The following is a 25,333-nucleotide window of genomic DNA, read 5'->3' on the forward strand; positions in this document are numbered from 1 at the left end:
ATGCATATTCATTCAAATGATATTGTACAGAATGACAAGGTAAGGTGGAGTTTTCTATTGTACTTTCATAAAGGGCGAATATTTCTGTAATAACTGTTAAGAGGGAGTGATTTTATATTCATAGCAAACTATTTTTCATAACGAGAAAATATCGGCAAAGCGGTGGGATCTTTTATATTCGGTTTTCAAGGGAACAGCTGCTGTGAACGTGGCGATGTCTCCACCCAGGAGCTATGATGGTACGATGCTGTCCCGTCTGTATCAATAAGCCACATGTGTTGTTATTGGAGACGTGTGGAGAGCTTGATCAGCATGTGTGGACGAGAGCGAGGGATGACGGTGTGAAAATAAAGACAGAAAGAGACTGTGAGTGACTACTGTTATTTTGTCTTGCCTCTCCATCAAATAAAGCAACTCTACTCAGTTGACCTCCCTCATTAGCTAATGAATAGAGCTCTCCATGGTGCTGAACCTGTGTTGACTGATTTTGGCGACTAATGAGCCATTTTTGACCAGTCAGCCCTAATTAGCTAATTCAAAAATCCGTCTCACTTCCTGTGCAGAGCTGTGGCCAAACACAATCCTGCTCACTCACACAGACACTTAGCCTTCTTTTGATAGGATGAAACAAAGCGTTCTCTTTGGTGTCGAGACCATCTCTCCCCACAACATGTTCACTGTAGACGAGGGAGTACATTGAGGGGCCACCAGGTGTGGTGTAAAGCTGAATGACACAGCACAGTGCCGTGGGCTGACTGGTTTGTGCTTGTTCATGCGCAGGTGAGGTAATGGCTGGATAGGGGAATCCTGGGTTGACAGATCGAGTTGATAAGCGGCTATGTACAGTAGGACCGCTTAGCGCAATTGTGATCGTCAGGGTTGGTCAATCCAGATCGAGCGAAGATATCCTGGATCTGTTAATTGAGCTTCGTAGTAAAGGCCCCTGGTTCTCACCGGGCTCCCCTCTGGATTGACAGTTTGTCTGGCTAATCCCGTATCCATGGTACATTGAAAATGTAGTGGGGAGAGAGGGTCTCTCCATTCAGAGAACCTGGGTTACAATGTAATCAAAGTTCCAAAGTAGCATCATTGTTTATAAGCGGGTTCCCAAAGAACAGTGCACAATTCCTCCCATACAAGTTTATTCACAGAAAGCAAAGACAGGTTCCAAACAAAACAAGGCGGAGCCTCAAATCATCGACAATTGAGATCAGTCATTATGTGTCAAATATTTATTCTTTTTTAAAACGTTTGATTAAATTCATGTAGGGAAAAATGAATAGTACATCTCTTTTCTCCAGTGTACAGCAAACCACAGCTGATAAGTGTGTTTCAACCATAGCACACAGGGCATGTTCACACACGCGCCACTTAATGTGTGCTAATTATGTGTGTATGTTCTATATTGAATATAAACACACAAATATATTTATATATACATACACATAATGATTAGAAATCATACAGTCTGAGATTTGATACCGATTCTCTGCTGCCTCGGCCGCTCCGAGTCACGGCACCGCCCGCCCGGGAGCTTTTCTCGCAAACAAACGCACCCCCCACCCGGCGGCCAGAGCCTGCTCAGAGGATGAAACAAACGCACCCCCCACCCGACGGCCAGAGCCTGCTCAGAGGATGAAACAAACGCACCCCCACCCGGCGGCCAGAGCCTGCTCAGAGGATGAAACAAACGCACCCCCACCCGGCGGCCAGAGCCTGCTCAGAGGATGAAACAAACGCACCCCGACCCGAGCCTGCTCAGAGGATGAAAGCATCTGAATGTTTGCAACCTGTATCAGTCAATTATTCTCCCAAAAACAAAACGATACAAACAAAAGACAAAATGTCAGTCATAAGAAGCAGATCATCCTGCGATGCTTCTCATCCCCGGAGCATCAAATGACACTCGGTGGCATCATGGAGGAGCAGGGTCGTCCCGCCCACCTCCAGCAAAGACACCTGGTTACTTCACCTCCCTCGCCCACGCCTCGGCGGAGCCACCGCTACTTCCTGGTTACCGACTGGTAACGGCTCGAATTGCCGGTTAAGTTTAGGCGAGCAAAACAACTCTTGTTGGGTTTAGGCAACAAAAGCGACGGTCCTTCGTGGCACATGCCAAAGACGAGGATGGGGGGTGTCAAAAGGTGGAATTTGAGGCCCTGGGAAGGAGAACAGGTTGTTTCATCCTCTGCAGGAAAACCTGGACTGTCCACATGGAGAGGGAGAGGTGCAAAACCCTGACCTGTCCACATGGGGGCAGCAAAACCCTGACTGTCCACATGGGGGCAGCAAAACCCTGACTGTCCACATGGGGAGGCCTGCTGCTGCAGTTCATCCCCACCACTCCCACTGTCTGCCATGGTGAAGACCACACACTGTACGGTAACACTTCAGTTGAACGGGTAACGACATTGCGACAGGTAATCGAGAAACGTAAACGAAAGAATATGACACTGACCCGTTACTTAACAGTTGAGAATATTCCGCAAGCTGAGAAAACAAATCCTTGACAGGTTAGACTACTAAATGCATGTCAGGCGTTACCTTAGACACATACCCCTTCAAAGTGTTACATGTCAGGCGTTACCTTAGACACATACCCCTTCAAACAGTGTTACATGTCAGGCGTTACCTTAGACACATACCCCTTCAAACAAAGTGTTACATGTCAGGCGTTACCTTAGACACATACCCCTTCAAAGTGTTACATGTCAGGCGTTACCTTAGACACATACCCCTTCAAACAGTGTTACATGTCAGGCGTTACCTTAGACACATACCCCTTCAAACAGTGTTACATGTCAGGCGTTACCTTAGACACATACCCCTTCAAACAGTGTTACATGTCAGGCGTTACCTTAGACACATACCCCTTCAAAGTGTTACATGTCAGGCGTTACCGTATACACATACCCCTTCAAACAAAGTGTTACATGTCAGGCGTTACCTTAGACACATACCCCTTCAAACAGTGTTACATGTCAGGCGTTACCTTAGACACATACCCCTTCAAAGTGTTACATGTCAGGCGTTACCTTAGACACATACCCCTTCAAAGTGTTACATGTCAGGCGTTACCTTAGACACATACCCCTTCAAACAGTGTTACATGTCAGGCGTTACCTTAGACACATACCCCTTCAAACAAAGTGTTACATGTCAGGCGTTACCTTAGACACATACCCCTTCAAAGTGTTACATGTCAGGCGTTACCGTATACACATACCCCTTCAAACAAAGTGTTACATGTCAGGCGTTACCTTAGACACATACCCCTTCAAAGTGTTACATGTCAGGCGTTACCTTAGACACATACCCCTTCAAACAGTGTTACATGTCAGGCGTTACCTTAGACACATACCCCTTCAAACAAAGTGTTACATGTCAGGCGTTACCTTAGACACATACCCCTTCAAAGTGTTACATGTCAGGCGTTACCGTATACACATACCCCTTCAAACAAAGTGTTACATGTCAGGCGTTACCGTATACACATACCCCTTCAAAGTGTTACATGTCAGGCGTTACCTTAGACACATACCCCTTCAAACAAAGTGTTACATGTCAGGCGTTACCTTAGACACATACCCCTTCAAACAAAGTGTTACATGTCAGGCGTTACCTTAGACACATACCCCTTCAAACAAAGTGTTACATGCTCGACAACAGACAAGACCAGGGTAGAAACCACGGCAACGACTACAAGACGACCCGTTTTCCAGCTCCCGTCTGGCAGGCACAAAGAGCGTTAAGAGCCTGGCGCTGACGGTCCAGTCCGTGGAGAATGGGCCCGAGTGCAGGAGATGAGTCCATCGCTGTGAGAGGTGGAGGTGCTGATGTGTGGGGGGGTTCAGGTTCTTGGGAGAGGGGAGGGAGGGAGGTGAGAGACACAGAGAGACACAGAGAGAGAGAGAGAGAGAGAGAGAGAGAAGCACACCCTGAGGAGGACTCTGCAGGGTCCCATCAGACCTCCACTCACCCTACCTCCACGTGGCCGACAGGGGCCACTATGGCAACAGTCCAATAAGGGGCGCCACTGAGCTCCTAAATATATATATATATATATGTATATTCTATAATATTGGCAGTATCATCGTTTTAAAAAACACACAAGATGGAAGAAAAAGTTTAAAAGCAAACTCTTTGAAAGCATGGTAAGACTGCAGTGAAGGGTGCGTTCAGAGGCCCCATGTCCCAGAGTGTTTGCGAGTGGTTCACTCACTGCTCCGCAGCACTTTAAAAACCACAACAACAAATGCAAAGCAAACTTCGGGTTGTTGGCTCAGCAGCACTACTGGAGGTTAGAGGGGAGAGGGGAAGGACGCTTGGCAAAATAGAAACAAGAAACTAAAATTTTGACAAGTCACCGGTTCTGTCCGTTGGATTAGTCGCTAAAGCCTGCCTACCAATCATCATCCTCATCAGCCGTACGATAACCCCGCCTCCCCCGGTTCAAATAAAACAAAAAAACTAGCAGTTCGTGATCTCTCGGCTTGAGCCGCGGTGGCGATGCAGGCGTCGGAAAGACGAGGCGGAAAGGTCGTGACCCCTCGCTGCTCGCTTCAGACGCCTGGTCCAATAACCACCTTTCTAACCCCCCCGCCCCCCCAAAAAAACAAAAAACAATAGAAATAAAAACAAAGGAAAAATAAATCAAAAGAGAAAAAAGTGACTCCTCCTCCTCAGTAATGTCCTGTGTGAAGTGGAATGAGAGGCGGGACACTGATAGTAAGATGGGCTGTGTGGATATCAATGTTATGGGCTGTGTGTACGTATAGAAATGTGAGCGGCGTGGTGGTCAGTTGTCAGCTTGCAGGTCCTTTGAGAAAGGAGGACCTCTGGTGGTCAATGGTGCCAAATAAAACTCCATCTGCCTTCCAATAAAATCTGTACATTATTTTGTTGAAAGTCTTCATGATTTGTTTGTCCAAAGGGGACATATTTCCCCCCCCTCTTCCATTTACTCGTTTTTTTGTTCCTTTCGTCGTATATTTATTAAATCTGTTATACTGCTCTTGAATTGAGATGCTTGGAGTCCCGTGGTGTGTGTGTGTGTGTGTGTGTTGGAGTCCCGTGGTGTGTGTGTGTGTGTGTGTGAGCGTGTGTGTATGCGTTGTGTGTTGTCGGACGCTGCTGGACCTGCTGCCGGTGTCGGCTAGCAGCACTTTTTCTTTCGTTTACTGTTCCTGGTGAGTTTGACCACGTCGTTCTGTTGCTGCTGCTGCTGCTTGGCCAGAACCTCCTTCTTGGCTCTGAGCACCAGCTCTGTGATGCAGTTAAACATCTGGAGAGAGAGAGAGAGAGAGAGAGAGGCAGAGAGAGGGAGAGAGAGCGAGAGAGAGGGAGGGAGGCAGAGGGAGAGAGAGAGAGGGAGGGAGGCAGAGAGAGGGAGAGAGAGAGAGAGGGAGGGAGGCAGAGAGAGGCAGAGAGAGGGAGAGAGAGAGAGAGAGGGAGGGAGGCAGAGAGAGAGGGAGAGAGAGAGAGGCAGAGAGAGGGGCAGAGAGAGAGAGGGAAGAGGGAGAGGGAGAGAGAGAGGGGGGGAGAGAGAGAGGTAGAGAGAGAGAGGGAGAGAAGCACAGAGGGTGGTGAGGGAGGCTGCAGGTCGACCAGAGGAGCTACAGCAGATCAGGGGAAGAGACACGCTGCCATGATGCAAAACCCATCCCTCGTTGTGGCTGACACCTGTTGGTGGTGTTGTTTTTTTAAACTGTACTACATAGATATTTACGCACAGGTTTGGGGAGTAACGGGAATACGTAATTATTAGATTACCAAAAACAAAGTAACTGTAATCCCCTTACAGTTACAGCAAAATAGATGTAATCAAGATTACAGTTACATTGAGTAAAAGTTGGGATTACTAACAGGGTTACAGTGTGATCGAGCAGAGCAGCCAGCAAGCACAGGGCCGTTTGTCAATCATAATGAAACAATTCATGGTCATCAAACAGCCAACATGTCCAATCAATCAACGCGAGGCTCCTGCAGGTGGCGCTAGAGAGGGAGAAGAAAGAGGCTGAGGCATGGAGCCTAATCTTTCTCTGACATAAAGCTAGGGCTGTGCCGATTCACTTATCTCCCGATTCGATACTATCACGATACTTGGGTGCCGATTCGATATATAATCGCGATTCTTAAGTATTGCGATTCTACGATTATTGCGATTCGATATTACGATTTATTGCGATTTTTGTTTCTTTTTTTCTTTTCTTTTTTCAGTTTGTTTGCTTTTTTACACTAGATTAGAACATGGGAAAAGTTGAATCATACACTAGAGACTGTATATTATATCATGAGTAGGGCTGGGCGATATAGTTAAAAACAGGGGCAGACTGGGATCATAATTCAGGCCGGGCATTAGATACCAAGCAGGCCAGGCTGATATGGGCCGACGCGCGTGAAATTTGGGCCGTTTAAAGCCCAATTTGGGCCGTTTGAAGCCAGATTTGGGCCGTTTGAAGCCCAATTTGGACCGTTTGAAGCCCAATTTGGGCCAAGTCCAATTTTACAATGAGATTTTTTATTTTTTATTTAACCTTTATTTAACCAGGAAGTCCCTTGAGATTGAAATCTCTTTTCCGAGGGAGACCTGGCCAAGACAGGTCAGTTACAAGTCAGTTACAGTTACAAAATTAAAATTAAAATACAAACAAAACAGACAATACAAACATCAAATACACAAGAAACTAAAATCCAACTCAGTTTAGGCAGTTGCATTTCTCGGTTACAAAGACTTTTAACATGGCTTTAAATTTCCCCAAAGAGACTAGGTTAGTTAGATGAAGAGAGCTCTGCAGATTATTCCAGGACCAGGGAGCAAAATAGGAAAAAGCTTTTTTCCCCAGCTCTGTGGAAACCCTTGGGACCTGGTATGAAAGCCACCTGGTGGAACGAAGCTGTATAGTGATGGAGGTCTGCGTTAGGAGATTACATAAATATAAAGGGAGTTTACCAATCATGGCCTTGTACACAAATATGTACATGTGAAGTTTTCTACGAAGAGTTAGTGACGGCCAGTTAACCAACTCATAGAGCGTACAATGATGAGTACGAGGAGCAGAATGAGTGATAAAACGCAGAGCACTGTGGTAAACACAATCTAAAAGATGGAGTGTACAAGAGGCAGCATGCATGTACACAACATCACCATAGTCCAGAACACTCAAAAAGGTAGCCTGCACCAGTTGTTTTCTAGCTAACAAATTAAAACAAGCCTTGTTTCGAAAATAAAAACCTAGTCTTGGTTTCAGCTTCTTCATGAGGTTTTCAATGTGAATTTTATAAGAAAGCTTGTCATCCAGCCAAAAACCTAAATATTTGTAAGATGACACTTTTTCAATTTGGTCCCCATTTAAAGTATAAAAATTTGTATTGCCTGGGGATTGAGTGCGTTGCCTAGAGAAAGTCATGAATTTGGTTTTCTTGCTATTGAGGACTAGTTTGAGCCCATGTAGCGAGACTTGAAGCTGCTGGAATGCTAACTGAAGTTTATCAATGGCTTGGCTCAGAGAAGGGGCAATTGAGTAGGCTACTGTATCATCTGCGTAAAGGTGCACTTTGGCAGTTTGTAAGTCCTTCCCAATGTCATTTATAAATAAAGAAAATAAAACAGGAGCTAAAATGGAACCTTGGGGGACACCCATACAAATCTCTAAAAAGTCTGATTTCAGACCATCTGCAAAAACGCACTGTGTCCGCTCTGTAAGATAATTCTTGAACCATTGTAAAGCTGATTCCCCTATTCCAGTATTACTTAGTCGATTTAGCAATAGCTCATGGTCAACCGAGTCAAATGCTTTTGACAGATCAACAAATAGAGCAGCACAGTGTTGCTTATTGTCCTGGGCATTGACAATATCGTTTACTACCAGCATAGTTGCTGTAACAGTGCTGTGTCCTGCTCTAAAACCTGACTGGATATCTGTTAGAATGTTGTGACCTGCTAGAAATAGTTTTAGTTGACAATTTACTTGGGCTTCCAATATTTTAGCAAGAATAGAAAGCTTGGATATCGGGCGGTAATTATTAAGATCTGACGGATCACCACCTTTCAATAAGGGAAGCACGTAGGCTGCCTTCCAAACTTTTGGAATCGAATTTGACTGCAGACTGCAATTAAAGATGTATGCTATAGGGCTTGCAATAAATTCAGCTGCAGCCTTTAGTAGGTAGGGCTCTAAGTTGTCTGGTCCAGGAGATTTTTTTGGATCTATAGCTTTTAAAGCAATACAGATATCGTTTATTAAAATGGGTTTAAAAACAAAAGTGGCATCTGGTGAACCAGCTCGCGGTGGCAGGGAGCTGGAATCACAACAGTGAGAATCTGATTTAGACTCATTGAAAATGCAGCCAGCTGATACAAAATGTTTATTAAAGTGCCCAATTATATCCTTTTTGTTCTTAATTTCAGTTGAGGTGACAAAAATATGGTCAGGGAGACCAGAAGAAGAGTTGGAACAGGATAATGATTTAATTTGCTTCCAAAATTTAGAAGGATTATTGAGGTTTTCAGAAACACTTTTTAAGTAGTAATCTGATTTAGATTTTCTGGTCATGCTTGTGCAATTATTTCTTAAGGTTCTAAAAGCAGACCAGTCAGCAGCAGAATTTGTGGCTCGAGCTTTGGCCCATGAAGCATTTCTTTCTCTGATCAAAAGAGCCAAATCTTCAATGAACCAAGGATTATTCCTCCCGTTTATCCTAAATTTCTTTACAGGCGCATGCTTATTACAAATGGCTGAAAAGGCATTGTGGAAATATTCCCAAGCAGTTTCAACATCAGATGCACCCACTTTAACCCTGAAGTGTAATTATTACTTCAGACTACCTAATAAAGTAATAAAACCACTAGTAAACCAGTAGGCGGCGCCTGGCCTGCTGTTCAGTGAGTGGCCTGACTGCGGGCACCCAATTTTTTTTTTTTTTTTTGCGATTATCGATTCTGGAATAAAAGATCGATTCAAAGAATCGTGACATTAAAAATCGCGATACTTAGGTGAATCGATTTTTTCTCCCACCCTTACATAAAGCAGCAACAGCATAAAGGCTGAATTATGCTCACCCTGCCGTGAAGGGCGCAGGGGTGGAGCGAGGGCCGGGCGCGTCAAATGACGTAAATTTGTTGGGCGTGTTTATTCGCTAGCTCCGTCTGGCGCTCGCCTTGTGCCTGATTTTTTTTCTAACAGCGCGAGCAGCGCACGGCTTCTCTCCAAACATGTCCGCTTTCAAGCCACTGAACCCTGAACACTGAGCTGTGTTTTCGCCACATTTCTTGACCCATGTGGTAGGCTATAAACTTTGATTTGCAACTGTTCGTTTTTAGTAATTTCACCAAGTAAATGTGTTGTGTTGAGAGCATTATTGAGAGAGATTAAAAGCAGCACAGAGTAGGCTATCAGGGCTGAGAAGTAAAACGGCTTTCAGTAAAAACAAGTTTGGTGATTTGATTCCTTCATGTGCTGATGTGCGTGCGGTCGTTTGAGAGTGAAAGCGCACTCAGTACTGCACAGAGTTTCATTGCGACTTTTCACGGGCTGTTCTCACCATTGTACAATACATGCTGATCACTTTCTGAGTATAATGGCATCTGCCCCAGCGCGAGGTCTGCACGGTGACTCGCGGGGCCCCACCCCACGGAGCTTTGCTCGAGTATAAGAGCACCTTTATAGATTTGTCTGTGCTGACTTTTCAAACGTAGGTTAGGCATCAGGTCTGAAATGAGGATTACCGCGGTGTTGCCAGTAGTCAAATGCAGGAAATTTGTTCCAAAGTAATCTAAAAGTAACGGAAAGTAATAAGTTACATTACTTTAAAGGAGAATTCCGTTTTTTTTACACCCCGGACCTTATTTCCAGCTTAAAATATGATGTTTTAATCACCCAGAGAACTTTGGTTTCATTCTGATCGCCATAGAAGATCCGAGTAGAGTCCTGGAACTGGCCAAAACGGGCTAACGGGGCATACGTAGTACACACTGCAAATAACGTATTTTCTGTAATGTAGTGGTTCATATCCTCATAATATCTCACGTCCATAAACGTGAACGTGAATCCGTCTAGTCTCCTCCCTGCTGCCTCGGTTTCCTCATCCGGGGTCTGTGAATCCAACTCTTGCCCCAAGTCCTGCTGAAGTCTCGTGAGTTTCCTCCTGACTCCTTTGTCTAGCTGGCTGTTGTCTAGCAGGAATCACCGCGCACCGGGGCCATTTCCCCGTGACTATCGACTTGTTTACAACAACGGATGAAGAGCTGATCGAAATTGAAGAGCGGACGAGGAGAGAGAGAGGAACAACAGGCCAGCGACGAACAAGCGCTGCACGGCCGAGAACAGAGGATGAATGCCTCTGTTGAATTCGCAGACCCTGGATGAGGAAACCGAGGCAGCAGGGAGGAGACTAGACGGATTCACTTTCACGTTTATGGACGAGATATTATGAGGATATGAACCACTACATTACAGAAAATACGTTATTTGCAGTGTGTACTACGTATGCCCCGTTCGCCCGTTTTGGCCAGTTCCAGGACTCTACTCGGACCTGAATATCTTCTATGGCAGGGGTGCCCACACTTTTTCAGCTTGGGAGCTACTTTTAAAATGACCAAGTCAAAGTGATCTACCAAACATATTTATTTATATATATATACACTGAGTATACAGTGGAAAACAGTGGAACAGTGGAAAAACAGTGGAAAAACAGTGGGAAAACAGTGGAAAAACAGTGGAAAAACAGTAAAAAAAAAAGAAGAAGAAAAATCCCCCCCCCCCAATGCCATGCGATCGACCACACTACCTTCGCGATCGACCGGTCGATCGCGATCGACGTATTGGGCACCCCTGTTCTATGGCGATCAGAATGAAACCAAAGTTCTCTGGGTGAGTAAAAACATCATATTTTAAGCTGGAAATAAGGTCTAGGGTGTAAAAAAAACTGATTTTTTTCCTTTAATATTGTGATACTTGGATGACATTACTGATCACAATTTCTTTCAAGCAACTAAGTAATTGTATTGGACTATATTTTTAAAGTAACCCTCCCAACCCTGTTTACGCATTAAGCCACTGCAAATTAAGCCTACTGATCAGCAGGTATTGGGACACTCCGCCTACTTGCAGCCTGTAAATGACCTGCTCTCACAGCCACTCTGAGCAGCAGCAGCAGGCGTGTCCCAGAAACCTCTCTGCGTACCTCTTCCACGTTGATGTTCTCTTTGGCACTCGTCTCAAACAGGTTGATGCCCATCTGCTCGGCAAACTTCTGCGCGTCGGTCGTCTCCACCACCTTGGAGTTGGGGTCGTCGTTCTTGTTTCCCACTGACAAAACATTGGCAACACAGAGGATTTAGGACGTCCGCGAGTCGGAGGAGGAGACAGAAGTGCACAGAGTCGGGAGAGTTCAGCGAGGACACGAGGATGCATCCTTGCTTTGTGTTGAGGGAACTATTCTGAAAATTGCTTGAAGATGGAAAAAAAAAAGAAAAAGAGATGCTGACTCGAATCAAGGGTGGAATTAATGTATTTGAAAGAAAAGAAGGTCAAGGTTCAGCCAAGATGGCTGACTTCCTGTGCAGTGACGGCACGCTGAGACGGGAGCGCACTCACCTAATATCCGGCACACGTCGTCACAGTTCTGGTTGATTTCATGTAGCCATCGTTTGACGTTAACGAAGGACTCGGCACTCGTGACGTCGTACACCACTATGACCCCGTGCGTCCCCCTGTAGTATCTGAGAGAGAGAGAGAGAGAGAGAGAGAGAGAGAGAGAGAGAGAGAGAGAGAGAGAGAGAGAGAGAGAGAGAGAGAGAGAGAGAGAGAGAGAGAGAGAGAGAGAGAGAGAGAGAGAGAGAGGACGACAGTTAGCCCGGCGTCCAGCAGGGGGAGACAAGCCTGCAAAACACAAACTTGGACGAGAGACGCAAGTTCATCATTTTTAAATGGTCAACAAATTCAACTATATTGCATACATATGGCTATGACTCATCAGAGTCCAGTCTGAACAAGCTCAGCATGTCACTGAACATTCCATACCAATAACAACCGTAAAGGCAGACAGTGATAAAAAAGACAAAATAGTTTGGACTGAGCCAATAAACTTGATCAAAGGTCTAGTCGTATAATCAAACAATACAGAATTGTTTGGACTGAGGTGGGAGGGGCTGCTTTGCAGGTGGGAACCAAGTAAGAAAGTCCAAAGAACTTAAAGGATCTCAATCTGTCACGGACCGGCCGGCGCTTCTGTCAACCTGCACCCAGCCAGCCAGCCAGCAGGCCCCAGAGAGAGACAGAGCATCTTGTCAACCTGCACCCAGCCAGCCAGCAGGCCCCAGAGAGAGGCAGAGCATCCTGTCAACCTGCACCCAGCCAGCCAGCAGGCCCCAGAGAGAGGCAGAGCATCCTGTCAACCTGCACCCAGCCAGCCAGCAGGCCCCAGAGAGAGACAGAGCATCCTGTCAACCTGCACCCACCCAGCCAGCCAGCAGGCCCCAGAGAGAGACAGAGCATCCTGTCAACCTGCACCCAGCCAGCCAGCAGGCCCCAGAGAGAGACAGAGCATCCTGTCAACCTGCACCCAGCCAGCCAGCAGGCCCCAGAGAGAGACAGAGCATCCTGTCAACCTGCACCCAGCCAGCCAGCAGGCCCCAGAGAGAGGCAGAGCATCCTGTCAACCTGCACCCAGCCAGCCAGCCAGCAGGCCCCAGAGAGAGACAGAGCATCCTGTCAACCTGCACCCAGCCAGCCAACAGGCCCCAGAGAGAGACAGAGCATCCTGTCAACCTGCACCCAGCCAGCCAGCAGGCCCCAGAGAGAGACAGAGCATCCTGTCAACCTGCACCCAGCCAGCCAACAGGCCCCAGAGAGAGACATAGCATCCTGTCAACCTGCACCCAGCCAGCCAGCAGGCCCCAGAGAGAGACATAGCATCCTGTCAACCTGCACCCAGCCAGCCAGCAGGCCCCAGAGAGAGACAGAGCATCCTGTCAACCTGCACCCAGCCAGCAGGCCCCAGAGAGAGACAGAGCATCCTGTCAACCTGCACCCAGCCAGCCAGCAGGCCCCAGAGAGAGAGGCAGAGCATGCCGTCTTTGGAAAAAAATATTTTTATACCCCCCCCCTAGGGCTGGGTCGGTTTGAAAATTTTAAAACCGGTTCGATATTGCCGTCTAAACCGGATCGAACCGGTATACCGATTTTTTTTGTAATTATAAAAAAAAAAATTTTTTTTTTTTTTTTTTTTTTTTAAAGCAGGGCTCCCGAGTGTGGCCCATAACTGTCTGTAGTGCAACTTCAGTCCACCTGATAGCGATAATACACCTCTAAGCTGGTATTGTCAACCAGCAATGATACTGAATAAAAAGAAGCAGGACACCTGTGTAACAAACACACCCTGTATTTATTTCTCATAACTATTCAGCTCAACTTTTCTTCTAAACATCAAAATAATAAATGAAATAAGACTGCTGCCTATAGTGCAACTTGAGAAAAGGCTAATAAAAACACAAGCAGTGCAATCAGAATGGATTGGCTTACAGCTGAGCTGCCTTATAAACTTCAAAACTCACAAATTCACACAATATAGGGCCTAGGCATGGGTCGGTTTGAACATTTTGAAACCGGTTCGATATTCCCCCCAAAAACGTATCAAAGCGGCTGCAGTTGGTGGCGATAATGCACCTCTAAGCTGGTATGCTGCCAACCAGCACGAACACTGAATACAAATAAGCAGAACCTTTTAACTGTAACAACACACTGTTTTTATTTCTCATAACTATTCAGCTTAACTTTTCTTCAAACATCAACATAATAAACAAAATAAGACTTTTGCCTACTAGTGCAACTTGAGAAGAGGCTAATACGAACAATAGTGCAATCAGAATGGACTGGAAAAAAAAAAAAAAAAAAAAAAAAAAAAAAAAAAAAAACTTAAAAAAAAAAAAAAAAAAAAAAAAAAAATTTTTTTTTTTTTTTTTTTAAGGTTTTTTCGGTTTGCACGTGATCAAACCGGTTTGGGCTCGTATACCGAACCGAACCGGTAAAACCGGAAATCGACCCATGCCTACCCCCCCCTGATTTTTTTATCCCATTTTTAATTTATTTATCCTGGTTGCTACTCCATCCTCTGCCAATCTGGGGAGAGCCGAAACTGGCTCCATGCTTCCTCCGAGACATGGGCAGTTAGCCAGCCGCTTCTTTTCACCTGACAGGGGAAGCTTCACCGGTAGGACATAGCACGTGGGAGGATCACGCTATTCCAACAAGTTCCCCTCCCTCCGAACAGGCGCCCGAACGACCAGAGGAGGCACCACATCAGTGACCAGGATATTGCATGTTTTGGTGAGGGGTTTCCCCCCAGAGCATCCCCAGTCTGGCTGCACTGCACTGCGCCAAACGCAAACACAAAGACGCTTTTGTCGGGCCTATTGTGTGTGTGTGTGTGTCTCAGTGTTTGTGCCTGGTGTGACAGTGTGGGGATACAGTGCTGTCTGACTATGTCCCCCCCAATGTCCAGCAGTAATGGGCCACCAGGCAGCAAGGTGTGTGTGTGTGTGTGTGTGTGTGTGTGTGCGCGTGTGTGTGTAACAGATGCACATGGGCGTGGGGGGTGGGGGGGGGGGGGGTGGTGGGACCAGACTCCAGCCACCTTTCCTGCAGTAAAAACAGTGAATGAACAGGCTCATAAAATGTGAACCCAAACGCCATGAATCAACTATTGAAAGAAATGGAGAAGGACTTCCAGACAGAGAGACTCTTTCAACCAGTGTTTTCTCCTCCAATTTCAGGACATGTTTTTCTGTGTTGTTTTTGTTTACAGCTGAAGTGTCAAAACACTTTGGCGTGGAAACCTGGCTTTGAGACACTATCATGATGGATACTGTCCACAAAATTCAATAAAGAAAAATCCAAGATTTCCAAGACCTTTTAATGCTGGTTTGAATGATAAATCCAACGCCAGTTTTGTCACTGAAATGAGCGTGGAAATCAAACAGACAAATCCTACATTTCCCACCCGAACATATCTATTACACAGCTGCAACACTCAATTTGTGTGTTTTTAATTGGGATAACATTCAAATGATGACCTGTGTGCCTTGATAAATAAGCTGGTTCAAAATGAAGTGGTTCAATTGAACCTTTTTTCTCGTGGTCTTTACTAAAAATGGGTAATTAAAAATGATCAATAATTATCGATATCGACTGATATGAAATATTTTATATCGTGGTATTATATCATAACCACAGCAAGATAATGCCAGCTGTCATTGACCTTGTTGCAGGAAGCCTGTCTGTCTGCCTGCCTGCCTGTCTGTCTGTCTGCCTGCCTGTCTGTCTGTCTGTCTGTCTGTCTGCCTGTCTGTCTGCCTGCCTGTCTGTCTGTCTGCCTGTCTGTCTGTCTGTCTGCCTGCCTGTCTGTCTGCCTGTCTGTCTGTCTGTCTGTCTGTCTGTCTGTCTGTCTGCCTGCCTGTCTGCCTGCCTGCCTGCCTGTCTGTCTGTCTGTCTGTCTGTCTGTCTGTCTGCCTGCCTGTCTGCCTGTCTGTCTGTCTGTCTGTCCGTCACAAAAGCTCCCGTTCCTCCGCCCCTCCAAACGATCCACATGATGTTATTCCAGCTCAAATAAATACACGCGACCATCCAATTCAACTGCATGGTCCATGATCTCAAAATCAAATAAATATCAGCCATGTTTTTAGCATGCTAGGTTTATTGAGCTATAGCTAGCTCAGGACGAGTTGAAAGCACTTCTCAACAGGGCGTGTTGGAAGCACATCAGAGATCAACTCAATAGCTAGCTATAGCTCAATAAACCTAGCATGCTAAAAACACAGCTGATATTTATATGATTTACTGGACGAGACGACCAGCTGGACCATCGTCGCCACACCAGAGTGCGCACCGTGTGACCCGAAAAGCACGGTTACATCTCTGGACATGATAGGCTAATTGAGTCTCATTGGCTGTTTATACTTTCAAATAAAAAATATAAATCTACATGCCTAATTATGTTATTCTTTATATAGCGCCTATATCAATTGTTTTTAAGCTCAATAAACACAGATTTAATGTGTCCTGAATTGATCCCCATTGTCCTGTATTTGAAATCTTAAAGGACACGTTGTCCTGCAGGTGTTTTGTCTAGCGGGAAACACTGAAGCACCGTCAGGCCCGTCCATGTGAATTACACTATCATTGAAATTGTAAGTCCATATTCCAGCTGACTGTTTACAAGGGAAGATAAGTGATCAATTTGAGAGCAGGCGGTCGTGCCACACACTGTACACGTAAGTAATCAGAGAGAGTAAGAGTAATTACATAAGAAATCAGAGTAAGAGTAATTATATAGAAGTAATCAGAGTAAGAGGTTATCAGACACAGTCACACTGTACACATAAGTAATCAGAGTATGAGTAATTATATAGAAGTAATCAGAGTAAAAGGTTGTCAGACACAGTCACACTGTATAGGTAATCAAGTAATCAAAGTATGAGTAAATATATAGAAGTAATCAGAGTAAGAGGTTGTCAGACACAGTCACACTGTACACATAAGTAATCAGAGTATGAGTAATTATATAGAAGTAATCAGAGTAAGAGGTTGTCAGACACAGTCACACTGTACACATAAGTAATCAGAGTATGAGTAATTATATAGAAGTAATCAGAGTAAGGTTAAGGTTTCAATCTAAGTGACTGAGCCAAATAGTCACAAGTATTTTTTTTTTAAATTATTATAAAAAAAATGCCGGAGGCCTAACTACTTGCTTAGTTTATATATTTTTGTTAAGGTTTCCATTACAGATGCCGGTTCAGGGTAACATTTTAAAAACATATATTTTAAGCAATATTTTATTAAGACTCTTGGACACCTGAGAAGTCTTGTGGCAGGTGCGTAGGTGGAGTAGATGCACTTAGAAGAGGAAGGGTCACTGTCTTCACTTGCTCAAACAGGAATTTAATTTAAGCAATATTTTAGTACAATAACTTTACAGCACGCAAAAAAGGTGGACTATAAAAGGTTCTCGTGTCGGCCAGCTATGAAAACCTCATGTGAATGTGATGTAATCCGCTTTGACTCACTAGCATCATGTTGTCAGGCAGCAGAACACCGCTGGAGTTCAGGCTAACGATGTTCAGGCTAACGAGGCGGGGTGCGTTCGTTGCAAGCTTGTGTTTTTCATCGTTTTTATTAGCGTGTGGCGAGTGCATTTGATTCGTCTGCGGGTCAGCTGAGCGCAATGAAGCAGCGGGCTCCACTGAACCGACAACAGAAATCACTTTTGGGCCAGATTGAGCTCACGGGCCTTGCTTGTGTCTGACACATGTTTGACATCAGTGTTTGTTGAGCGAGGAGTCGGGGCTGTCTGTGGCATCTCGCCACATAACAACCAGGGTACTAATGTGCTTCATTAGGAGACCAGATGATCTGCTCTGTTTGGGTCGTGGGCTCAAAGGGTTTGGGAGGCCCTGCTCTACATCACTGTGGGGCCCTGCTCTACATCACTGTGAGGCTATGGCGATGGGGACGCTAAAAAGCTGCCCATTCCCCGCCGTCACACAGTACTATGTGACCACCAGGAGGAGCCTCCCTCTCTGACATCTGTAATTAGGATCTGTGGGGAATTCCACACAGTTTCAAAGTGCAGCTCTAACGGATTCTAGTTGACAATGAACTGCCTCCTCAAACAATCAAGTGCCTTCACCTCCAGGACAGGTCTGTGCTACTGTGTGCCATCCACTGTGTGCCGAGTGTGTTCCATCTACTGTGTGCAGAGTGTGTTCCATCTACTGTGTGCAGAGTGTGTTCCATCTACTGTGTGCAGAGTGTGTTCCATCTACTGTGTGCAGAGTGTGTTCCATCTACTGTGTGCAGTGTTCCATCTACTGTGTGCAGAGTGTGTTCCATCTACTGTGTGCAGAGTGTGTTCCATCTACTGTGTGCAGAGTGTGTTCCATCTACTGTGTGCAGAGTGTGTTCCATCTACTGTGTGCAGAGTGTGTTCCATCTACTGTGTGCAGAGTGTGTTCATCTACTGTGTGCAGAGTGTTCCATCTACTGTGTGCAGAGTGTGTTCCATCTACTGTGTGCAGAGTGTGTTCATCTACTGTGTGCAGAGTGTTCCATCTACTGTGTGCAGAGTGTGTTCCATCTACTGTGTGCAGAGTGTGTTCCATCTACTGTGTGCAGAGTGTGTTCCATCTACTGTGTGCAGAGTGTGTTCCATCTACTGTGTGCAGTGTGTTCCATCTACTGTGTGCAGAGTGTGTTCCATCTACTGTGTGCAGAGTGTGTTCCATCTACTGTGTGCAGAGTGTGTTCCATCTACTGTGTGCAGTGTGTGTTCCATCTACTGTGTGCAGTGTGTTCCATCTACTGTGTGCAGAGTGTGTTCCATCTACTGTGTGCAGAGTGTGTTCCATCTACTGTGTGCAGTGTGTGTTCCATCTACTGTGTGCAGAGTGTGTTCCATCTACTGTGTGCAGAGTGTTCCATCTACTGTGTGCAGTGTGTGTTCCATCTACTGTGTGCAGTGTGTGTTCCATCTACTGTGTGCAGAGTGTGTTCCATCTACTGTGTGCAGAGTGTGTTTCATCTACTGTGTGCAGTGTGTTCCATCTACTGTGTGCAGAGTGTGTTCCATCTACTGTGTGCAGAGTGTGTTCCATCTACTGTGTGCAGTGTGTGTTCCATCTACTGTGTGCAGAGTGTTCCATCTACTGTGTGCAGAGTGTGTTCCATCTACTGTGTGCAGTGTGTTCCATCTACTGTGTGCAGAGTGTGTTCCATCTACTGTGTACAGAGTGTTCCATCTACTCACGTGGAGGTGATGGTGCGGAATCGCTCCTGCCCTGCTGTATCCCAGATCTGCAGCTTCACCTTCTCCCCATTGATCTCCACCGTCCGGATCTTAAAGTCCACTCCGATGGTGGTGATATAGCTACCTGCAGAACACACGCAGACCAAAGCAGGGTTAATGACCCAGATCCAGAAACGGGGAAAAAAACGTGAACCCCTAGATTTCTGTTCAGTCAGAGCTACACTGCACACTGAGCTAGATATGTGTTCAGACAGAGCTACACTGCACACTGAGCTAGATCTCTGTTCAGTCAGAGCTACACTGCACACGGAGCTAGATTTCTGTTCAGGCAGAGCTACACTGCACACGGAGCTAGATTTCTGTTCAGACAGAGCTACACTGCACACTGAGCTAGATTTCTGTTCAGACAGAGCTACACTGCACACGGAGCTAGATCTCTGTTCAGTCAGAGCTACACTGCACACGGAGCTAGATTTCTGTTCAGACAGAGCTACACTGCACACGGAGCTAGATTTCTGTTCAGGCAGAGCTACACTGCACACTGAGCTAGATTTCTGTTCAGACAGAGCTACACTGCACACTGAGCTAGATTTCTGTTCAGGCAGAGCTACACTGCACACGGAGCTAGATTTCTGTTCAGGCAGAGCTACACTGCACACTGAGCTAGATTTCTGTTCAGACAGAGCTACACTGCACACGGAGCTAGATTTCTGTTCAGGCAGAGCTACACTGCACACTAAGCTAGATTTCTGTTCAGACAGAGCTATACTGCACACTGAGCTAGATTTCTGTTCAGACAGAGCTATACTGCACACTGAGCTAGATTTCTGTTCAGTCAGAGCTACACTGCACACTGAGCTAGATTTCTGTTCAGTCAGAGCTACACTGCACACTAAGCTAGATTTCTGTTCAGACAGAGCTACACTGCACACTGAGCTAGATTTCTGTTCAGTCAGAGCTACACTGCACACTGAGCTAGATTTCTGTTCAGTCAGAGCTACACTGCACACTGAGCTAGATTTCTGTTCAGACAGAGCTACACTGCACAGTGCACACTGAGCTAGATTTCTGTTCAGACAGAGCTACACTGCACACTGAGCTAGATTTCTGTTCAGTCAGAGCTATACTGCACCCTGAGCTAGACCCACTTACCTGAAAATGTGTTGTCTGCAAATCGCAGGAGGAGACTGCTCTTCCCCACTCCTGAGGGAGAAATAGCACAGAGTGAGCAATGAGCATCAAGTACAACAACACACTATTGGCCCTCCGCCCACTAATCTGCCCTCCGCCCACCTCTGGTCATCATAGCGACGCCGCATATCTGCCCTCTGCCCTCCGTTTGTAACGTTAAAATTAAATCCCTACACGGAACTTTTAAACTGGTTATGAAATACTGGTGCCTCTATATGACCTACATGAGCAAATGACACCATCGGCTAGGAGATTGGATATTTCTTTGTTGTTATTTACATGCCTACGTAGCGCACCGCATAGCGGCGGACGGGGGTTACGCTACAGGGAAACCAGGAAAACCCGCTCTCTCAAAACAATTGAAAACAAGCGTCGTGTTAAGGCTGAGCAAGGAGAGCGATTTTATGGCTTGCCAAGTTGCCAGTAGAGCAGACTGCTGTGTTTCATTATATGAACCGGAGTGACAATAAACTATATTCTATTCTGGACTGGAGTGACACAAAACTATATTGAATGGTAAATGGACTGCATTTATATAGCGCTTTTATCCAAAGCGCTTTACAATGTGCCTACATTCACCCATTCACACACCGAAGGCGGCCAGCTGCCACGCAGGGTGCTGGCACAGCCATCGGGAGCCATTTGGGGGTTCAGTGTCTTGCCCGAAGACACTTCGACATGCGGACTGGAGGGGCCGGGGATCGAACCACCGACCTTCTGGTTGGTGGACGGCGCACTCTACCTCCTGAGCCACAGCCGCCCCACCATATATTCTATTCATATATTCTAATATGAACCTGAGTGACACACAACTATATTCTATTATGTTTTCAAAAACATGTGAAAGTGTAATTAAGACTTGTAACATTTCAGAGGGCCTACATGCTTTGAGGAAGCTATTTCAATGCCACCATGTGTTTTCCATACATTTCATTCATAGAGTATAATTCCCCAGGATTCAAGGTCAATAAGATGCCAATCAATCTCCATTTACAATTTAGGCATTTTTACGATAGCTGACGCGCATATATTATCCAGAGAGATGACAATCCATGCAACAGCAGAATAAGCTTCAATTCACAGATCATCAACACTGAAAACAATCATAGACTGTTACTGTACAGTATTAGTCAGGGTGAATCATAGACTGTTACTGTACAGTATTAGTCAGGGTGGCTCGGCTGGAGAAAAAAGAGCCGTGTGGTTCGATCCCCGGCTCCAAGTGTCCTTGGGCAAGACAATGAACCCCAAATTGCTCTCGATGGCTGCGCCAGCACCCTGCGCGGTAGCCAGCACCCTGCGCGGTAGCCAGCACCCTGCGCGGTAGCCAGCACCCTGCCTGCGCGGTAGCCAGCACCCTGCGCGGTAGCCAGCACCCTGCGTGGTAGCTTGCCCCCATCTGTGTATATGAATGTGTCCTGTGTGTGAATGGGTGAATGTAGGCATACTGTAAAGCGCTTTGGATAAAAGTGCTATACAAATGCTATGCAGTGAAGTCTATTTACCATTTAGCAATACTCGGGAGGGTGAAGGTCAAACTAAGCTGCAGCATCATGACAATACATCATTGGGGGGGGGGGGGATAAAATACTAGTGGGTTCCTAAAATGACTGTGTACAATAGACAGGATTCAGTCAAAGATAGAGCTGGAAAGAGAAGAGATAGAAAAGTAATTTGTTTCTTTATACAAGGACGGGAGCATGATCAGGGTCAGGCAGAGGAGAAACACAGAGGAGAGGGAAATGTAGTTTAGGAGGTAGCAGGAAGGGGAGAGGGATCAGAGCAGCTTCTACAGGAGATTAGCTTTCATGTTATGGCAGGTCTGCAGAAGACTGGTCTCTACCTACACCACTGTGACTGAGTGTATCTATTGTGTCACCATTATCTCATGTTAGATCTACCTACACCACTGTGACTGAGTGTACCTATTGTGTCACCATTATCTCATGTTAGATCTACCTACACCACTGTGACTGAGTGTACCTATTGTGTCACCATTATCTCATGTTAGATCTACCTACACCACTGTGACTGAGTGTACCTATTGTGTCACCATTATCTCATGTTAGATCTACCTACACCGCTGTGACTGAGTGTACCTATTGTGTCACCATTATCTCATGTTAGATCTACCTACACCACTGTGACTGAGTGTACCTATTGTGTCACCATTATCTCATGTTAGATCTACCTACACCACTGTGACTGAGTGTACCTATTGTGTCACCATTATCTCATGTTAGATCTACCTACACCACTGTGACTGAGTGTACCTATTGTGTCACCATCACCTCATGTTAGATCTACCTACACCGCTGTGACTGAGTGTACCTATTGTGTCACCATTATCTCATGTTAGATCTACCTACACCACTGTGACTGAGTGTACCTATTGTGTCACCATCACCTCATGTTAGATCTACACTGCCTGTGACTGAGTGTACCTATTGTGTCACCATTACCTCATGTTAGATCTACACTGCCTGTGACTGAGTGTACCTATTGTGTCACCATTACCTCATGTTAGATCTACACTGCCTGTGACTGAGTGTACCTATTGTGTCACCATTACCTCATGTTAGATCTACACTGCCTGTGACTGAGTGTACCTATTGTGTCACCATCACCTCATGTTAGATCTACCTACACCACTGTGACTGAGTGTACCTATTGTGTCACCATCATCTCATGTTAGATCTGATCTACCTACACCACTGCCTGTGACTGAGTGCTCCAGCGTTTTCTTCAAACAATAACAGAAGCAGCAAAGCAGAAGAGAGATAGTCTCCCTTTTGTCCTCATACATGGCTAAGCATCACTGCTGTCTGTCCAAAAACCACAATGTCACTCACTTTGGTTTATATCAGTGACAGAAGAACAATTACTGCAATTTGTATTTTCAAAGGTTGAAGAGTATTACTTAGAATAGATCAGTGGTTCAATCTCAACCTGTGGTATATGGGTACAACTGGTGGTATGCGCGGTGGTCATTTCTGAGCTGGTACTTGGTGTAAAAAGGTTGAGAACCACTGGCTTAGAATAGAGGTTGTCGTGAATCACTACATTTGGTATAGATACAAATATATATGTATCACATCACACCTAGCCCCTCTCTTGGAATGGACTCGTGTCTGATCGAGAACACACTCACTCACGACCAGCATGACACCAATTCAGGCCAACGACATGCAAAATCAGATGCCAGAGATGGTTGTAATGAAATACACTACAGTCTTTGTTTTGGCGTAACCTAACTGAGCGCTTCTCATACCAATCTCCATGGGAAGGTATGTCATATGCACAACGCTAGTGTGGTAGACCGGAGGCTAACCAAGTTTGGCTAAATGACAAAGCTCAGCCTCGTTACAGGTTGAAAACAACGTGTGATGAACGGCTGATCGTCTGCGGTGGATGTGTCTACATGAGGAAATGCAGCAGTGGTAAGAGCATATTGCCTGGATCATCTCAGTGCAGCACTGCTAACAGTTGAGGGACATTGGCCCCTGTGTGTGCGTGTGTGTGTGTGTGGCAGTGAAGGGCTTGCTGTGCTGCTGCCTTGCCCTCTATTGTGAGCAGCCAGCTGATGGGGTAGTGCCAGGATCCAGAGGGGTCAATGAATGCAAAGATCTTTCCCCACAAAGAGGTCCCGCAGGATGTGTGGATCTACTGAGGGTGGAGTCCCATTACAAAGTCATGTTTTCATCTTAACACAGAGGAAAGAGCGGCGCTTAAAGTGTATTCATCATCATTGTTACTGTGATCTTCATTCGGTCAATAAAGCCATCTATTTGTTGCCTTTAGTTTTTTAACATTATACAGAGCAGCTAGACTCCAGGTCAATCCAATGCTCTATATGAGCCACACATCAGTCATAGTGGACAGCTGAACTTAGGAAAAGTGAACTAACCAGTCCACTAGTCCTGAATGACTTTGAGCCTCAGCAGCTACGATCAAAAGCATCAGGAATGGCTACACAAGATGCAAGTCATGCACTTCATTTAGTGAAGCTTACGGCTCTTGGTAATTAATCTTAACAGTCAAATACTTGACTGTATTGGCTAACGTTAGCTAATGATGGAAACAAGACTGCAGTGGCTGCAGCGTTCCTATTTGATCAAGGAGCACCTTTAACTGTTGCTAACCAGCTAAATAACAAAATAGGTGTTATTATAGTTTATTTGGTGCAGTAAACACAACCACAGCTATATTTAATTGACGTAGATAACGTCGTTATTCCACAACCTCAAAGGCGGCCAGCTTCATAGGCCAGCTAGCAAACAGCTACACGGCTAAACTGGCTAATGTTATGTTAACGTTAGCTTCATTTCCAGCTAGCTAGCTAATGAGATACCAACAAGAAACCAAATTCGACTTATCATTTAACGCTAATTAACATGTTGTGTGTGTGTTGTTGTATGGCTAATTCAAAACATGTTGACTTGTGTACAAACACCATCAAATCTTCAACATAGTCGTCACGTTAGCCTGATCTGCAAGCGATATCCGGCCCGGTCGGCTGACATGCCAGCCCAGCCCTGACTGACACAACCTCCGCCCTGGCCTGTCTGTCACCGTTAACGTTACGAAATGCTCCTGGATGTGTCTATTACACAACTCATTTCCATACAGAAAATGCAAACGACTACCGGTACGTTTTAAATGTGAGAAAAAGCACACGGTGGGACTGTAGCGACATTTCTGCTCCTCTCCCCCACATAAAAACACGATAAGGCCCATTTCCCGTGCCGCATCCCCGGCCTCGGCTTACCGCTGTCTCCGATGATGAGCAGCTTGAAGAGGTAATCGTAGTCCCTGGCCATGCCGGTAGCTGCTGGCTCGCCGCCGCCTGATGCAAGCCGCGTCTGGTGCTCTGCTCGCTGTCAGACCCTCCTTGGCCCGTAAATGTACCAGCCCTGAAAGAAAACCACCCGCTACCGATGCTACAGCTGCTAGCCCCCCCGAGCCGGACCGGTCGGCGGCGTTTTTCTCGGGGTTTCGCGGCGTCAGCAATCCTCTCCCTCCGCTGCAAACAGCCGGAAACTCCGCTTCCTTCTCTGGTAGAGAAGGCTGCACCACCCCAACTCTGACCCAGCCAGAGGCCTCACTGCGCAGGCTCCTGCTGCCTGCCTGCCTGCGAGAGGCACTGGTTCTCAAAAAAGGTCCCCCAGCAAAAAGGGGAATACTTTATTTTCACAAATTCCTACCATAAGTGACAAAATGACGGGTCATGTTTTTAAATAATACACTTTCTGTAATAAAGCATCTAAGCAAAAATATGATCAGATGGGGACCCAGGAACAAAATCTTATCAAATGGGTGTCTGTGGTGTCATTTGTGC

General features: G+C 45.8%; 1 protein-coding gene across 13 annotated transcripts; it reads right to left on the minus strand.

The window, feature by feature from the left end:
* Positions 1–1,113: 1,113 nt before the first annotated feature.
* Positions 1,114–25,048, minus strand: rab35b (RAB35, member RAS oncogene family b). Of its 13 annotated transcripts, none has more exons than XM_083644847.1 (9): positions 24,764–25,048; positions 19,957–20,007; positions 18,805–18,928; positions 11,598–11,722; positions 11,185–11,309; positions 3,124–5,284; positions 3,036–3,078; positions 2,858–2,947; positions 1,114–2,722 (listed from the first exon to the last, which is right to left on the minus strand). In XM_083644847.1, the coding sequence occupies exons 1-6, from the start codon at positions 24,813–24,815 to the stop codon at positions 5,156–5,158; spliced, it is 606 nt and encodes a 201-aa protein (XP_083500973.1). In that variant the 5' UTR covers positions 24,816–25,048; the 3' UTR covers positions 1,114–2,722; positions 2,858–2,947; positions 3,036–3,078; positions 3,124–5,155. The 13 variants fall into 13 exon arrangements, with proteins under 13 accessions (XP_083500973.1, XP_083500974.1, XP_083500970.1 ...); XM_083644848.1 differs by having other exon boundaries at positions 2,993–3,078; XM_083644844.1 differs by having other exon boundaries at positions 2,858–3,303; positions 3,349–5,284.
* Positions 25,049–25,333: the final 285 nt, after the last annotated feature.

This window comes from Poromitra crassiceps (assembly GCF_964638095.1).
Source record: "Poromitra crassiceps genome assembly, chromosome: 10".
NCBI lineage: Eukaryota > Metazoa > Chordata > Actinopteri > Beryciformes > Melamphaidae > Poromitra > Poromitra crassiceps.

Excerpts from the sequence above, each read along its gene's own strand:
- rab35b (XM_083644844.1), bottom strand. The coding sequence starts at position 24,815 with ATGGCCAGGGACTACGATTACCTCTTCAAGCTGCTCATCATCGGAGAC. Across the intron at positions 20,008-24,763 it reads GCTCATCATCGGAGACAGCG|GAGTGGGGAAGAGCAGTCTC; the intron begins GTAAGCCGAGGC and ends TTTCTCCCTCAG. Across the intron at positions 5,285-11,184 it reads AGAACATCAACGTGGAAGAG|ATGTTTAACTGCATCACAGA; the intron begins GTACGCAGAGAG and ends CTCTCTCTCCAG.